This window comes from Nerophis lumbriciformis, linkage group LG26 (assembly GCF_033978685.3).
Source record: "Nerophis lumbriciformis linkage group LG26, RoL_Nlum_v2.1, whole genome shotgun sequence".
Classification (NCBI taxonomy): domain Eukaryota; kingdom Metazoa; phylum Chordata; class Actinopteri; order Syngnathiformes; family Syngnathidae; genus Nerophis; species Nerophis lumbriciformis.
The window spans coordinates 495,001-512,854 of NC_084573.2; the positions used below are offsets into that span (position 1 = coordinate 495,001).

A 17,854-nucleotide genomic window follows, 5' to 3' on the forward strand; every position below is an offset into this window, starting at 1 on the left:
CAGCAGGGTCCATGGAGGGCCAGCATGCTACGCTATCTCATCATAGTCTGCATGTCACATGTAGGGATTGGTACTGGTTGGTACTAGGGTTGTACGGTATACTGGTACTAGTATTAACGTATCATGTTCGGTACTATACCGCCTCTAAAAAGACATGGCTAGCTAGTTAGCGGCTAACATCCATCTTGCAGTGTTTTAGCTACTTCTAAATCACTAATCCTGGTCTCCGTGGCGACGAATAAAGTAAGTTTCATACAAGTATCATTATCACTGGAGGACGAGGAATAGCTAAACATGCTTCACTACACACACAATGTAAACAAACGCCATGGGTGGATCTACACCTGACATCCACTGTAGTGATACCAAGTACAAGAGTGTATCTAATCGATACTACTATGATTACATCGACCTTTTTTCCTTTAAAAAAAAAATCATATTATGTTTATAAAGTCAGTAAATATGTCCCTGGACACATGAGGACTTTGAATATGACCAATGTATGATCCTGCAACTACTTGGTATCAGATCCATACCTAAATGTGTGGTATCATCCAAAACTAATGTCAAGTATGAAAGAAGAGAAGAATGAGTGATTATTACATTTGAACAGAAGTGTAGATAGAACATGTTAAAACAGAAAAGAGGGTGACACCTACCCTTTACATCAGAATTTTTAACCATATTATTATTGCTTTATTAGGTATTATGTTTTATTGTATGATCCTGTAACTACTTGGTATCACATCCATACCTAAATGTGTGGTATCATCCAAAACTAATGTCAAGTATCAAAGAAGAGAAGAATAAGTGATTATTACATTTGAACAGAAGTGTAGATAGAACATGTTAAAACAGAAAAGAGGGCGACACCTACCCTTTACATCAGTATTTTTTAACCATATTATTATTGCTTTATTAGGTATTATATGATCCTGTAACTACTTGGTATCACATCCATACCTAAATGTGTGGTATCATCCAAAACTAATGTCAAGTATGAAAGAAAAGAAGAATAAGTGATTATTACATTTGAACAGAAGTGTAGATAGAACATGTTAAAAGAGAAAAGAGGGTGACACCTACCCTTTACATCAGAATTTTTAACCATATTATTATTGCTTTATTAGGTATTATGTTTTATTGTATGATCCTGTAACTACTTGGTATCACATCCATACCTAAATGTGTGGTATCATCCAAAACTAATGTCAAGTATCAAAGAAGAGAAGAATAAGTGATTATTACATTTGAACAGAAGTGTAGATAGAACATGTTAAAACAGAAAAGAGGGCGACACCTACCCTTTACATCAGTATTTTTTAACCATATTATTATTGCTTTATTAGGTATTATATGATCCTGTAACTACTTGGTATCACATCCATACCTAAATGTGTGGTATCATCCAAAACTAATGTCAAGTATGAAAGAAGAGAAGAATAAGTGATTATTACATTTGAACAGAAGTGTAGATAGAACATGTTAAAACAGAAAAGAGGGCGACACCTACCCTTTACATCAGTATTTTTTAACCATATTATTATTGCTTTATTATATTGTATTGTATGATCCTGTAACTACTTGGTATTACATCCATACCTAAATGTGTGGTATCGTCCAAAACTAATGTCAAGTATCAAAGAAGAGAAGAATAAGTGATTATTACATTTGAACAGAAGTGTAGATAGAACATGTTAAAACAGAAAAGAGGGCGACACCTACCCTTTACATCAGTATTTTTTAACCATATTATTATTGCTTTATTATATTGTATTGTATGATCCTGTAACTACTTGGTATTACATCCATACCTAAATGTGTGGTATCGTCCAAAACTAATGTCAAGTATCAAAGAAGAGAAGAATAAGTGATTTTTACATTTGAACAGAAGTGTAGATAGAACATGTTAAAACAGAAAACCGGGCGACACCTACCCTTTACATCAGTATTTTTTAACCATATTATTATTGCTTTATTAGGTATTTTATTGTATGATCCTGCAACTACTTGGTATCACATCCATACCTAAATGTGTGGTATCATCCAAAACTAATGTCAAGTGTCAAAGAAGAGAAGAATAAGTGATTATTACATTTGAACAGAAGTGTAAATAGAACATGTTAAAACAGAAAAGAGGGCGGCACCTACCCTTTACATCAGAATTTTTAACCATATTATTATTGCTTTATTAGGTATTATGTTTTATTGTATGATCCTGTAACTACTTGGTATCACATCCATACCTAAATGTGTGGTATCATCCAAAACTAATGTCAAGTATCAAAGAAGAGAAGAATAAGTGATTATTACATTTGAACAGAAGTGTAGATAGAACATGTTAAAAGAGAAAATAAGCAGATATTAACAGTAAATGAACAAGTAGATTAATAATCCAATTTTTACAGTTTGTCCCTCATAAAGTGTACAAAATAATAGGTGTATAAATGACACAATATGTTACTGCATATGACTAATTAGGAGTCTTTGTTTGTTTACTTACTACTAAAAGACAAGTTGACTATTTTATTGAAGGACTAAATGACAATAATAAACATATGTTTCATCTACACTAACATTTTTTCTTACAATAAAGACATTTTTAGTGCTCATGCTGGTCTTGCTGCGTCGCACCAGAAGTGGTATTCGGTGCATGAATTGAAGACCACCTGGACTGCTCCAGTCAGTTCTGCTTTACGAGCATGAAAGCCGACAAGACGGTTCCTGAGAGTCCCCCAGGAGGGAAGAACTGATGGTAGACTGATCCATAACTGATGAACTGGAATGTTCCACCTGGTAACATCATGATGATGAACATCTGTCCGGTCTCATTGTGCTCTAAGTGGTCCGGAGGGTGCCGGTGGTCTTCAGTAATTGGGAAGTACATCTCCTTTTTCAGCCTTTTCTTTGTCATTCCTTCTTTGTTTTGGTCGTGGGACAGTTCTTCCGTGCTTGGCCACAATTCAAGTGTTGCTTTGCCTACAACACTCCGCAAACTTCAACCTTCCCGCGGGGGCCCCGGCGAGGGGAGTCGGATCAAACGTATCAACTGATCTCGTTAACATTCCTCCAGACACTCTCCTGGTCTTGGCGTCCAACATGGACCGGGCCGGTGAGGTCTGGCGCAGCCCTCGACCGAACCGTCCGACGAATGACAACGCCGTCTTGAGATGATCAAAGAACCCCCAAGCTGTCCCCCAAACACCCGAGCCAGACGGTCACCGAGTAGGTTCTCCTCCTCCGATAGAAATCTTTGATTCTGAGCCTAATTGTGGCAATTCCAGCAGCTTAATATCTCTAATTACGAGGCTCTCCGCCAGCTGCGGGGCTGTCATGGCCAACAATTGGAAAAGATCTATAGGGACAAAGACTGCTGGAAGGTTGGGGGCTCCAGGGTGAGCGCGTTGGCCCTTTTCAGCTCTTCAAAAGCCGCCTTTCTGAAGACCGCTTCAACTGAATTAGGACACCTGGACTCAACACTCACGTTCTTCTTTTCTTCTCAGTCTCAGCATTCAGGAAGCTGTTGACATAAAACACGCTCATTGGAACAGTTTCTCATGGCAGTTAGGAGCCCGGAAAGAAAGGGGGTCATCAAAAAGCCGGAGAAGTAGCGAGGTTTGAAGGAAGAGCTTAGGGACGGTGGTGGCAACAGTACACCAGCAGGTACCAGGAACCACGTCCCACAGAACCCTCAAGCTCTGGTAGAGGCTTGAAGGAAAGAAACGACAGCGCCTCAGTTTTCATATTAGACAGTTTTCATTGTAGACAGTTTTCATATTAGACAGTTTTCATATTAGACAGTTTTCATATTAGACAGTTTTCAAATCTAGCCTTTCTTTGGCTCCGTAATCGAGTAACAAACCCGTTCATACGACTCAGACGGGTTGGTGACTCGGTCTTTTTGTTATTGAGTGCAACTGCAAAATAATCCAAAGAAAGTTTCCAGTGACCTCACTTTGTTCAAGAATGTGAAAAACTATTAAATGCAAGAAAGAAGTTGTCGCAAAGTACGAAGGTCATTGGGATATACCCTATTTTCACCACTATATAAGCCACACCCACTAGATTTTAGAGGAAAAAAATGTTTTCCGTACTTGTCCAGGGTGTACCCAGTCTTCCGCCCGAATGCAGCTGGGATAGGCTCCAGCGCCCCCCCGCGACCCCAAAAGGGACAAGCGGTAGAAAATGACTAATAAATAAAATATAATAAATAATAAATAAACAACATGTTTACATGACAATGAATTATGACTAATAAATAAAACATAATATATAATAAATGAACAACACGTTTACATTACAATGAATTATGACTTATAAATAAAATATAATAAATAATAAATAAACATGTTTACATGACAATTAATTATGACTAATAAATACAATATAATAAATAATAAATAAACAGCAGGTTTACATGACGATTAATTATGACTAATAAATACAATATAATAAATAATAAATCAAACAACAAGTTTACATGACAATGAATTATAACTAATAAATACAATATAATAAATAATAAATAAAAAACATGTTTACATGACAATGAATTATGACTAATAAATAAAATATAATATATAATAAATGAACAACACGTTTACATTATAATAACTTATGACTAATAAATAAAATATAATAAATAAAAAAAAAAAAAAGTTTACATTGCAATGAATTAGGACTAATAAATAAAATATAATAAATAATAAATAAACATGTTTACATGGCAATTAATTATGACTAATAAATACAATATAATAAATAATAAATAAACAGCAAGTTTACATGACAATTAATTATGACTAATAAATAAAACATAATATATAATAAATGAACAACACGTTTACATTACAATAACTTATGACTAATAAATAAAATATAATAAATAATAAATAAACAGCAAGTTTACATGACAATTAATTATGACTAATAAATACAATATAATAAATAAAAACATGTTTGCATGACAATTAATTATGACTAATAAATAAAACATAATATATAATAAATGAACAACACGTTTACATTATAATAACTTATGACTAATAAATAAAATATAATAAATAATAAAAAAAAAAGTTTACATTGCAATGAATTAGGACTAATAAATAAAATATAATAAATAATAAATAAACATGTTTACATGGCAATTAATTATGACTAATAAATACAATATAATAAATAATAAATAAACAGCAAGTTTACATGACAATTAATTATGACTAATAAATAAAACATAATATATAATAAATGAACAACACGTTTACATTACAATAACTTATGACTAATAAATAAAATATAATAAATAATAAATAAACAGCAAGTTTACATGACAATTAATTATGACTAATAAATACAATATAATAAATAAAAACATGTTTGCATGACAATTAATTATGACTAATAAATAAAACATAATATATAATAAATGAACAACACGTTTACATTATAATAACTTATGACTAATAAATAAAATATAATAAATAATAAAAAAAAAAGTTTACATTGCAATGAATTAGGACTAATAAATACAATATAATAAATAATAAATAAACAACATGTTTACATGACAATGAATTATGACTAATAAATAAAACATAATATATAGTAAATGAACAACACGTTTACATGACAATTAATTATGACTAATAAATAAAACATAATATATAATAAATGAACAACACGTTTACATTACAATAACCTATGACTAATAAATAAAATATAATAAATAATTAAAAAAAAGTTTACATTGCAATGAATTAGGACTAATAAATACAATATAATAAATAATAAATAAACAACATGTTTACATGACAATGAATTATGACTAATAAATAAAACATAATATATAATAAATGAACAACACGTTTACATTACAATAACTTATGACTAATAAATAAAATATAATAAATAATAATAAAAAAAGTTTACTTTAAAATGAATTATGAATAATAAATAAAATATAATAAATAATAAATAAACATGTTTACATGGCAATTAATTATGACTAGTAAATACAATATAATAAATAATAAATAAACAGCAAGTTTACATGACAATTAATTATGACTAATAAATACAATATAATAAATAATAAATAAAAACATGTTTACATGACAATGAATTATGACTAATAAATAAAATATAATAAATCATAAATAAAAAACATGTTTACATGACAATGAATTATGACTAATAAATAAAACATAATATATAATAAATGAACAACACGTTTACATTACAATAACTTATCACTAATAAATAAAATATTATAAATAATAAAAAAACGAGTTTACATTACAATGAATTAGGACTAATAAATACAATATAATAAATAATAAATAAACAACATGTTTACATGACAATGAATTATGACTAATAAATAAAACATAATATATAATAAATGAACAACATGTTTACATTACAATAACTTATCACTAATAAATAAAATATTATAAATAATAAAAAAACGAGTTTACATTACAATGAATTATGACTAATAAATACAATATAATAAATAATAAATAAACAACATGTTTACATGACAATGAATTATGACTAATAAATAAAACATAATATATAATAAATGAACAACACGTTGACATTACAATAACTTATGACTAATAAATACAATATAATAAATAATTTAAAAAAAGTTTACATTACAATGAATTATGAATAATAAATAAAATATAATAAATAATAAATAATAATGTTTACATGACAATTAATTACGACTAATAAATACAATATAATAAATAATAAATAAACAGCAAGTTTACATGACAATTAATTATGAGTAATAAATACAATATAATAAATAATAAATAAAAACATGTTTACATGACAATGGATTATGACTAATAAATAAAACATAATATATAATAAATGAACAACACGTTTACATGACAATTAATTATGACTAATAAATAAAACATAATATATAATTTAAAAAAAGTTTACATTGCAATGAATTAGGACTAATAAATACAATATAATAAATAATAAATAAACAACATGTTTACATGACAATGAATTATGACTAATAAATAAAACATAATATATAATAAATGAACAACACGTTTACATTACAATAACTTATGACTAATAAATAAAATATAATAAATAATAAAAAAAAGTTTACATTACAATGAATTATGAATAATAAAATATAATAAATAATAAATAAACATGTTTACATGACAATTAATTATGACTAATAAATACAATATCATAAATAATAAATAAACAGCAAGTTTACATGACAATTAATTATGACTAATAAATACAGTATAATACATAATAAATAAAAACATGTTTACATGACAATGAATTATGACTAATAAATAAAATATAATAAATCATAAATAAAAAACATGTTTACATTGCAATGAATTAGGACTAATAAATACAATATAATAAATAATAAATAAACAACATGTTTACATGACAATGAATTATGACTAATAAATAAAACATAATATATAATAAATGAACAACACGTTTACATGACAATTAATTATGACTAATAAATAAAACATAATATATAATAAATGAACAACAAGTTTACATTACAATAACTTATGACTAATAAATAAAATATAATAAATAATTTAAAAAAAGTTTACATTGCAATGAATTAGGACTAATAACTACAATATAATAAATAATAAATAAACATGTTTACATGGCAATTAATTATGACTAATAAATACAATATAATAAATAATAAATAAACAGCAAGTTTACATGACAATTAATTATGACTAATAAATAAAACATAATATATAATAAATGAACAACACGTTTACATTACAATAACTTAGGACTAATAAATAAAATATTATAAAAAAATAAATAAAAAAAGTTTACATTGCAATCAATTAGGACTAATAAATACAATATAATAAATAATAAATAAACAACATGTTTACATGACAATGAATTATGACTAATAAATAAAACATAATATATAATAAATGAACAACACGTTTACATTACAATAACTTATGACTAATAAATAAAATATAATAAATAATTAAAAAAAGTTTACATTACAATGAATTATGAATAATAAATAAAATATAATAAATAATAAATAAACATGTTTACATGGCAATTAATTATGACTAATAAATACAATATAATAAATAATAAATAAACAGCAAGTTTACATGATAATTAATTATGACTAATAAATACAATATAATAAATAATAAATAAAAACATGTTTACATGACAATGGATTATGACTAATAAATAAAATATAATAAATAATAAATAAATATATTATGACTAATAAATAAAATATAATAAATAATAAGTAAATATATTATGACTAATAAATAAAATATAATAAATAATAATAACTTCTTTCAGCCACTAACAGAGCAGTGACAAAGACCACGCCCACAGGAAGTCATCTTCATCGTCATGCGTCAGGGCGTGGGCGGGGCTTCACCGCCATTGGCCAGAGCGACACGTCAATCACCGCCGCGCTCTTTTAAAAGCGCGTGTCCAGCAGCCTCCGCGTGGAAAGTCAAGCCTGCCGCCGCGGACACGACACGACACGACACGACACGAATACGAACACGAACACGAACACGGACACACACAGACACGACACACACGGACACACACAGACACACACACGGCCGAGCCACGCGTGGGGAGATCATGTGACGAGTGACGTCAGGAAGTTTGACCAACAATTAGGGAAGTTTTTTTTGGGAGGCCATTTCCGGTGCGGGCAGCATCATCATGTTGTCTCTGCTCACCTGTTGTCACCTGATGACGTCACTGCTGCTCTGCTGCCTGGGCCACGCCCACGCCTCCAGGGTGAGTCCAAGTCACGTGACCCCGCCATCACAACAGTTCAATTGAATGACTTTAAAATACTACTTCAAAAAAAAGAATATTGATTTAAAGCAGCTTAATGTAATAAATAATGGTTTTAACATCAATATTTTATTATGCATGACATCATTACTATAGTTATTTTTTAAACTGTTTTATATATATATATATATATATATATATATATATATATATATATATATATATATATATATATATATATATATATATGTTTGTTTCTTTTAACAAGGAATCATAATGTACATTTACACAAATATGATCCTATTGGTGGGAAATATATGTAAATATTGTGTATAATTGTATTTGTCTTGTTTTCATTGTAAAACATAATTCCACTTTCAATTTTTTTTAAAGGGGGGAAGAATAACGCATATTTGGTGTGTTTGCTATATAAAACACTTTTTTCTTGGACAAAAGGGGCATTAAACAAACAAAAACCTGCATTAAAAAAATATAATTTACAAATAGATCTGAAAAAAAAAACACTGTAATTGATCGGAAAAACCCAACTATTATAATCAATAGTTTTATGAATTATTGAGGCTCCACTTCCACTTTGAAAATTTTTTAGGGGGTAAAATAATGTATATTTTGTGTGTTTTTCATATTAAAAAAAAAAAAAAAAAAAAAAAATTCTGGACAAAAAGGCATAAAAGAAACAAAAAACCCACATAAAAAAATCCATCTTTTTGTTTTAAAATAATCAATATTAATTTAGTTATTTAATATAATAAATAAATCATGTAAGATCCTTAAAAAAGTCCAATCAATATTCTGAAGGTTATATTATTACATTATGACGACCCCAAAGGGAATAAGTGGTAGAAAATGGATGGATGGATGGACTATATAATGACATTGTTACATAGTTAATTTGTAGACTGTTTTTTTTATAGTATATATATATATATATATATATATATATATATATATATATATATATATATATATATATATATATATATATATATATATATATATATATATATTAGTTTGTTTCTTTTAACAAGGAATCTTAATGTACATTTACACAAATATGATCTTATTGGTGGGAAATATATGTAAATATTGTGTATAATTGTATTTGTCTTGTTTTCATTGTAACACGTAATTCCACTTTCAATTTGTTTTTAAAGGGGGGAAGAATAACGCATATTTTTGTGTGTTTGCTATATAAAAAGTATTCTTTTCTTCGACAAAAAGGGCATAAAACAAACAAAAACCCACATGAAAAAAATATAATTTACAAATCTTCAAAAAAATCTGCAATTGCTCAAAAAATAATAATAAATTAAAATCAATAGTTTTGTGAATTATTGAGGCTCCACTTCCACTTTGAACATTTTTTAGGGGGCAGAATAAGGTATATTTTCTGTGTTTTTCATATAAAAAAACCCCAACGTTTTCTCGACAAAAAAGCATAAAACAAACAAAAAACCCCACATAAAAAAATAGTTATTTAATATAATAAATAACTCATGCAAGATCCTTAAATGACATTGTTACATAGTTACTTTTTCAACTGGTTTTTATAGTATATACATATACTTTGTTTTTTAACAAGGAATCATAACTAGGATACAATAAGCATCAGAATAATGTACATTTACACAAATATGATCCTATTGGTGGGAATTATTGTCTATAATTGTATTTGTCTTGTTTTCATTGTAAAACATAATTCCACTTTCAATTTGTTTTTAAAGAGGGGAAGAATAACGCATATTTTGTGTCTTTGCTGTATAAAAAGTACTTTTTTCTTCTACAAAAAGGGCAAAAAACAAACAAAAACCCACATACATTTAAATGTATAATTTACAAATAGATCTGAAAAAAAAAATCAATTAAAATGAATAGTTTTATGAATTATTGAGGCTCCACTTCCACTTTGAACATTTTTTAGGGGGTAAAATAATGTATATTTTGTGTGTTTCACATATTAAAAAAAATCTAAGTTTTCTGAACAAAAAGGCATAAAAGAAACAAAAAACCCACATTAAAAAAAATCCAACTTTTTGTTTTAAAATAATCAATATTCATTTAGTTATTTAATATAATAAATACATCATGTAAGATCCTTAAAAAAGTCCAATCAATATTCTGAATGTTTTTATGACTATATAATGACATTGTTACATAGTTACTTTTTAAACAGTTTTTTTTACAATATATATATATATATATATATATATATATATATATATATATATATATATATATATATATATATATATATATATATATATATATATATATATATTAACAAGGAATCCTAACTAGGATACAATACGCATCAGAATAATGTACATTTACACAAATATGATCCTATTGGTGGGAATTATTGTCTATAATTGTATTTGTCTTGTTTTCATGGTCAAACCTTCCATAATAAATAATAACATATTTTCTTGCTGTGACGATGACATCGCTGCTTTTGGATTTTTCCACGACCTAAAACACTTTTCAGCATAAGAGCATTTTAAAGGCACTGAAAAAACAGTTGACAAAATAAAAGTATAATACATTCATAGATGTAAAACTGATACACAAAAGTAGAATACAAAGGGGGATGTTATTGAAATGAGAATAGCAAACACTACTTAAAGTGTGTAAACTTGAACTATTACATATCAGAAACATCAACCAGAAAAGTCAGTCCATAAAAATAAAATAAATACAAATATAACCATTTTTTATGCACATGCAGCTTTAGCATTGGCAATTGTTCACACTGCTAAAAAATTACTATCAATAAATGAATATAAAATATACAATAATATATATATATATGTATCTATATGTATATATGTGTGTATGTATGTATATCTATATATGTATAAATGTGTGTATATGTATATATGTGTAAATATGTGTGTATATTTACAGTATATGTGTGAGTATATGTATATACGTGTATATATACAGTATATGTATGAGTATATATGTATGTGTGTGTGTGTGTGTGTGTGTGTGTATATATATATATATATACATATACTGTGATGAGGTGGCACTCCCCTGCCCATATATATATATATATATATATATATATATATATATATATATATATATATATATATATATATATATATATATATATATATATATATATACATATATATATATATATATAGGAAATCCGGGAATTTTTTAAATAATTGTTGAAAGGGAGCACTTAGTTCCTGAACAGGCTGAATATTTTGAAGTTGGAACAGTTTGAATCGAATAAAAAATGTGGGAGTTGTGGAACTTTGAAAAATGTCCCGTTCTTTTCAATGGGAACTTCCTGGAAATTTGCAAAAGCAGGAATTATTTTGAAAATGGTAAAAAAAACTTGAATGTTCTGAATGAGTTGGTGTTGGAATTTTTCTTGGACAAGAAATGTTGAAGTAGTAACATTTTAAATTGAGAAATGGTATTACGGAATTCCTGGAATTTTGGGAAAACCGGGAATTTTTCCAGTTCATAAAACAACTGGGTTTTTTGTGCTGATTAAGAGGAATGTTTTGACAGTGGAACGCTTGAAGTGGGTTGAAAAATGTGAAAGAAGTCATCACACTGAAAAAGGTTGGAAATAAGGTTAGAGAAAACTAGGAATTCCTGGAAATTTTTTGAACATGAAAAAATGGTTGTTTGAATTTCCAGGATGAGTTGAACGTGTTGAAGGTGGAATGGTTTGAATTGGTTGAAAAATGTGGGAGTAGTGGAAGTTTGAAAAATGGCTAATTCATTTTGAATGGGGAAAATGTCCCTAAAAACTGGGAATTGTAGGAAATTCGGGAATTTTTGAAATATTTGTTGAAAGGGAGCATTTAGTTCCTGAACAGGCTGAATATTTTGAAGTTGGAACAGTTTGAATGGGATAAAAATGTGGGAGTTGTGGAACTTTGAAAAATGTCCCATTCTTTTCAATGGGAATTTCATGGAAATTTGGGAAAAGTGGGAATTATTTTGAAAATGGTAGAAAATGTGAATGTTCCGAATGAGTTGAAATGGTTGGTTTTGGAGTTTTTCAAATCGGTGGAGAAATGTTGAAGTAGTAACATGTTGAATTGAGAAATGGTATTACGGAATTCCTGGAATTTGGGGAAAACCGGGAATTTTTCCATTTCAAAAAACAACTTTTTTTTTGTCCTGACTAAAAAGAATGTTTTGACGGTGGAACGCTTGAAATAGGTTGACAAATGGGTGAAAATAGAAAAATGGGTGAAAATAGGGTTTGAAAAAACGGGATTTCTGGAATTTTTTTGAACATGGAAAAATAATAGTTTGAATGTCCAGGATGAGAGGAATGTGTTGAAGGGGGAATGCTTCGAATCGGGTTGAAAATGTGGAAGGTAGAGCGCTCCAAAATGGGTAGAATAATAATAATAATAAATAGATGAATGTTGGTGTAGAAAACATTATAAACATTCACACAATAATGTCTTATATAATTACACACAAGCAGTGCAGAGTGACATATTAATAATAATACATATTATATATACATATTAATAATGATAAATATTATATATACATATTAATAGTAATACATATTATATACACATATTAATAGTAATAAATATATATACATATGAATAATAATGAATATTATATATACATATGAATAATAATGAATATTATATATACATATTAATAATAATAAATATTATATATGCATATTAATAGTAATAAATATTATATATGCATATTAATTGTAATAAATATTAGATACGCATATTAATAGTAATAAATATATATACATATGAATAATTATAAATATTATATATACATATGAATAATAATAAATATTATATATACATATTAATAATAATACATATTATGTGTACATATTAATAATAATAAATATTATATATACACATAATAATAATACACATTATATACATATATTAATAATAATACATTTTATACATACATATTAATAACAATAAATATTATACATACATATTAATAGTAATCAATATTATATACACATATTAATAGTAATAAATATATATGCATATGAATTATAATAAATATTATATATACTGTACATATGAATAATAATAAATATTATACATACATATTAATAATAATACATATTATATATACATATTAATAATAATACATATTATGGATACATATTAATAATAATACATATCATATATACATATTAATAATAATAAATATTATAGATACATATTAATAATAATACATGTGGAGGTGCTAACCATTAATTATGTTCAGAAAGTCTCGCTGAGGGAAACAAAGCCTCTGCAAGGTTTTTCTTCCCCCGCAAAAAAAAAACTATTTTCCATCATAAAAGTCAATTAGTCTAATCCCAGAGTCCGGAACGTTCCTGGTGAAGCCCTTTGATGAAGGCTGAATGATGATGATGATGATGATGATGATGATGATGCACCATTCCTATTGAGTGAAAAGTACCGTCAGGGAAAAAGTGTGGAAATGACTTAGTGACTTTGTGACTCAGAACCAAAAGAGCCAAATGAAGTCCACTTTCCTTGATAGTTGACAAGTACCTGCCAGGCCAGGTGTTAAGACCTCTGCTGTGTTTGTTGTGGCACCTGTAACACCTGGCTTGCCATTGCCTTGCTGAAATAAGCAGGGGCGTCCATGCTTGGATGGCAACATATGTTGCTGAAAAAGCTGTATGTACCTTTCAGCATTAATGGTGCCTTCACAGATGTGTAAGTTACCCATGTCTTGGGCACTAATACACCCCCATACCATCACACATGCTGCCTTTTACACTCTCACTCTAGAACAATCCGGATGGTTCTTTTCCTCTTTGGTCCACAGTTTCCAAAAACTATTTGAAATGTGGACTCTTGAGACCACAGAACGCTTTTCCACTTTGCATCAGTCCATCTTAGATGAGCTCGGGCCCAGCCAAGCGTTTCCGGGTGTTGTTGATAAATGGCTTTGGCTTTGCATAGTAGAGTTTTAACTTGCACTTACAGATGTAGCGACCAACTGTATTTACTGACAGTGGGTTTATGAAGTGTTCCTGAGCCCATGTGGTGATATCCTTTACACACCGATGTGGCTTTTTGATGCAGTAGCGCCTGAGGGATCCAAGGTGTGTAATATCATGGCTTACGTGCAGTGATTTCTCCACATTCTTCAAAAAGAAGAAGAAAAAAAGGCAGGAGAATAAAGTTGACTGCTAATTCCAAACACATTTGTTTTGCTTGAATGTTTTCTGCAAATGATGTCATCTGGAATGTTCTTCTTCTGTACTTCTGCATATGACTAACTCTCCATGTTCAGAATCAGAATCAGAATCAGAATCATCTTTATTGTCATTACGCAAGGTAACGAGATTGAGGCCATTCCATACAGTGCGATGTGTGCATGCTAGAAAAACAATGTGCAAATATATAAAAATATAAAAAATGTAGAAGTGCAATGAATATGGTGTGAAATGAATATATACATGAAAAAACAAAAACAAAAACAAAAACAGGGTGGTTGGTGGAATGGGTTATTGCACCGAAGAGAAGGCAGTTATGAGGGACAATGGGGCAGTCCGTTCAGGATGGTTATGGCCCTGGGGAAGAAGCTGTTCTTTAGCCTGTTTGTTTTGGTTTTAATGCACCTGTAGCGCTTCCCAGAGGGCAGCAGGTGGAACAGGTCAGAGCCAGGGTGGGTGCTGTCCTTGATGATGGCACTGGCTCTGTTGAGGCAGCGGGAGGTGTAGATGTCCGTCAGAGAGGGGAGAGGGCGGCCGATGATCTTCTGAGCTGTCTCGACCACTCTTTGCAGCCTCTCCCTGTCTGCTGCAGTGCAGCTGCCGTACCATACCGTAATACAGTAGGTCAGCAGGCTCTCGATGGACGAGCGGTAGAAGGTCAGCAGCAGGTCAGGCTTCAGGTTGTACTTCCCGAGGACTCTAAGGAAGTGTAGCCGCTGCTGAGCCTTCTTGATGATTGATGTGGTGTTGACTGTCCAGGAGAAGTCATTAGAGATGTGGACTCCAAGGTACCTGAAGGTGTGGACCCTCTCTACACGCTCGCCGTTGATGTAGAGGGGGGCAGGGTCGGTGCTGCTCCTCCTGAAGTCGAGGATGATCTGTCTGGTCTTGCTGGTGTTGAGAGCGAGGTTGTTCTCCGAAGACCAGGCCGTCAGCTTCAGGACCTCCTCTCTGTAGGCAGCCTCGTCACCCCTGGAGATGAGCCCGACCACTGTGGTATCGTCGGCGAACTTGACGGTAAGGTTGTCACTGTGGGCCGGACTGCAGTCATGGGTGTAAAGGCAGTAGAGGAGGGGGCTCAGCACACAGCCCTGTGGGGAGCCGATGCTCAGCGTGCGGGAGGATGAGAGGTGCGGGCCAAGTCTCACATTCTGGGGTCGGTCCGTTAGGAAGTCCCTTATCCAGGCGTTTGTGAGAGGGGGGAGGCCAAGAGTGTCCAGTTTATTGCAGAGTCTGTCCGGGATTATTGTATTGAAGGCAGAGCTATAGTCCACAGAGAGCATCCGGACGTAGCTCTGCTGCTGCTCCAGGTGGTTCAGAGCAGAGTGGAGAGCAACAGCGATGGCGTCCTCTGTGGACCTGTTCGCCCGGTATGCGAACTGGTGGGGGTCGAAGTCTGGAGGGATATGGTCCTTGATGTGCTGGAGAACAAGTCGCTCGAAGCACTTCATGATTACCGGAGTGAGGGCCACTGGTCGGTAATCATTCAGGCTGGTGATGGGAGACTTCTTCGGCACCGGGATTATTGTAGATGACTTCAGGCAGGATGGGATGACTGCCTGAGCCAGGGAGAGGTTGAAGATCCTGGTGAGGGGGGGAGCGAGCTGGTGGGCGCACGTCCTGAGCACCTTTCCAGGTACTCCGTCTGGTCCGGTAGCCTTCCTGGGGTTCACAGCCAGGAGCACTCGTCTGACACTGTGCTCCTGTACAGTGAGTGGAGTGGCGCCGGAGCCCGGTGGGGGCGGGGGCAGGACTGGAGCAGATGAGTGTCGCTGGGGGGTTTCGAAACGGGCAAAGAAACAGTTAAGCTCCTCTGCCAGTGTCGCACTCTGATCCGCAGTTGTCATATTGCAGCCTCTGAAGTTCGTGATGTCATGAATGCCCCGCCACACCTCCCGTGAGTTTTTGCTGGACAGATGGGACTCTATGCACCTCCTGTGGTCCGCCTTTGCTTTTTTAATCCCTCTCTTCAGGTCGGCTCTAGCAACACTGTACAGTGCCCTGTCCCCTGACCTGAAGGCTGCGTCGCGGGCCCTGAGGAGTGTGCGGACCTGGCTGGTCATCCAGGGTTTCTTGTTGGGGTAAACCCGGATGGTTTTTTCCACAGTCACATTCCCGATGCAGAACTTTATGTAGTCCAGCACCGTTCCTGTGGCTGTCTCCAGCTCCTGTTGTTGGAAGAGGTCCCAGTCTGTGTGTTGGAAGCAGTCCTGAAGTTTGGCTGAGGATGTTCACTTGTGGTTGGCTCTCACAATGAAAGTACAGAATGACTAACTAGTCTCTCTTCACACGGCTGCTGAAACACAATGGTCACAACCCACAACTCCCCAAGTGTATGATTTGATACACCTTTTTTTCCCCACCATTTGTTGGTGGTGAGTGGGAGGGCAAAGTTTCCCGTTTCCGTCATCAGTCTCACCAGGTGGGAAGCACTTTGGAACAGACCAAGACCGCGACTTACACTTCCAACACAAGGGCCATCAACAACACCCGCTAGAAGACGTCACTGTCTGTCATAAACAATACGCAAGTGAGGCTGGCATACAGACCCCTCTGATTAGTGATCAGAGGCAGGCGAGTCTCCTGATTACTAATCAGAGGCAGGTGGCAGAACAGGAAGTGGAGACTAAAAACAAGAGCGCCAGACAGGAAGTAAAGACTAACATAGGAAGAACATTATTTCACATAATAACGCCAGACGTCACTTCCTGTCCAACTCTGCAAACTAAAGAAATGTTGACACTTTATTTATATGATTATAGTTTTCTCTGGATTCCAAAT

The 17,854-nt window shown here is 31.7% G+C and overlaps 1 protein-coding gene across 2 annotated transcripts in view; it reads left to right on the top strand.

Annotated features, from left to right (window-relative positions):
- Window positions 1-8,601: 8,601 nt before the first annotated feature.
- smoc1 (SPARC related modular calcium binding 1) overlaps window positions 8,602-17,854 on the top strand; it is a 74,783-nt gene continuing 65,530 nt past the window's right edge. For both annotated transcript variants that reach the window (XM_061986839.1, XM_061986838.1), the window contains exon 1: window positions 8,602-8,838. In XM_061986839.1, coding sequence (XP_061842823.1) covers window positions 8,761-8,838 — 78 coding nt within the window. In that variant the 5' untranslated portion in view covers window positions 8,602-8,760. The remainder of the gene's footprint in view (window positions 8,839-17,854) is intronic.